The sequence below is a fragment of the Pistacia vera genome, unplaced genomic scaffold (assembly GCF_008641045.1).
Source record: "Pistacia vera cultivar Batoury unplaced genomic scaffold, PisVer_v2 Contig1721, whole genome shotgun sequence".
In the NCBI taxonomy this organism is placed as follows: Eukaryota; Viridiplantae; Streptophyta; class Magnoliopsida; order Sapindales; family Anacardiaceae; genus Pistacia; species Pistacia vera.
In genome coordinates, this window is record NW_022195814.1 from 1 (window position 1) to 1,374 (window position 1,374).

The window sequence follows — 1,374 nt, forward strand, 5'->3', positions numbered from 1 at the left end:
ATATGATTTTATGCATTAATAGTGTTATTCTTCTATCTTGTCAATGCTGTTTCAAATTGATTTATGAACACGGCCGTAGTTTTTTATTATTTATTTATTGAATTTCAGGATTGAGGATGTGTTTTCTCGTTATATTAACCTCCCCGATCAAGAAAGAGAACAGTATGCTCCATAAATATTTTTCTAAATTAGTTTTTTTTTTCCTTTTCTTGATTGAATTCTTGTTAATTTAATAAAACTTTGATAATGATTTGTTGCAGTGCTTTGATTTTTCCTGACCAAGGCAGACACCCGTATGCTCTTAAACCCTATATTCTCATAATTAACTTTATTTATTTAATTACTTTTCATGAAGCTGTAATAATTTCTTTGTTTGGTATTTTTGTTGAATTTTATTGCAGTGATATTCAAAACAAAGAGGTAAGAGCCATCTCTTCATTTAATTTTACCATCTTTTAATATCTGTTTATCATTTGAAAATAAAAAAGGCAACAAAGCAAGTAAAATTATGTTGGATTGAATGATGCAGTATCTGCTAAGGGCCCTGCAGCAACTAAGGAGTGAAAATGACATTGCTCTTCAACTAGCCAAGTTTGTTTCTGTCTTTATCCCTTTTGAGGTAGTTCAATTCAAGTTGAATGATCCAATAAACTGGTTTTGATATTTTCTTCATTTGTGTTTTGTTTCTCGATCCTCTCTGATGCTATAAAAAAGTCCTGCAGCTATCAACAATGACATTGAGGTAAAATCAAAACCAATAACATTAAACTACTGTTTCAATGACCGTCTCTTTTCAAAATGTGAGTTGATTTGGCAATCGTTTTCTCTTACAGGAACTCCAACAAGAAGTTGGCAGGTTACAGCAACAACTTCAAATGGCTGAGGAGCAAATCAGGTTTGATTAGAATGAACAAACATTTGTTTTTTCTGTGGTATATTAACTAAATGAACTTACTGACTCTCTCTCTGTGTGGAAGCAGGACATATGAACCTGACCCTTTAAGGATAACTTCTATGAAAGATATGGAATCATGCGAGAAAAAACTGGTTGACACTCTAACACGAGTAGTGCAAAGAAAGGTATAAATTGACTTCAATTTTTTCTTCCCTTTGTAATTGTAACTTTCTCTAATTTTAACTCTTTTGGGGTTGCAGGATTCTCTTTTGAGTAACCATCTATCTTCTTACGACCCATCTAGTATGCAGGTAAATATATGAAAATCTGAATTTAACAAATTGAGTATCTTTGCCGTATATTATAATATTGTATTTTGACAGCAATGTCAGCAAGCGATGCCAACCTCTTTTGAGAATGAAGTTGTGGGCTGGTTGCCTGATGGTGGTCATAATCAAGCCCAAATGTTCGACACATCA

The 1,374-nt window shown here is 32.8% G+C and overlaps 1 protein-coding gene across 1 annotated transcript; it reads left to right on the plus strand.

Annotated features, from left to right (window-relative positions):
* Window positions 1–108: 108 nt before the first annotated feature.
* Window positions 109–1,371, plus strand: LOC116125847 (agamous-like MADS-box protein AGL104; the record flags this gene model as incomplete). The annotated part of the gene is made up of 9 exons (XM_031411555.1): window positions 109–162; window positions 261–293; window positions 402–420; window positions 530–591; window positions 715–742; window positions 834–895; window positions 981–1,080; window positions 1,156–1,206; window positions 1,279–1,371. Coding segments are annotated over 9 exons (502 nt in total), but the record flags the coding sequence as incomplete, so codon positions are not given.
* Between the last annotated feature and the right edge of the window lie 3 nt (window positions 1,372–1,374).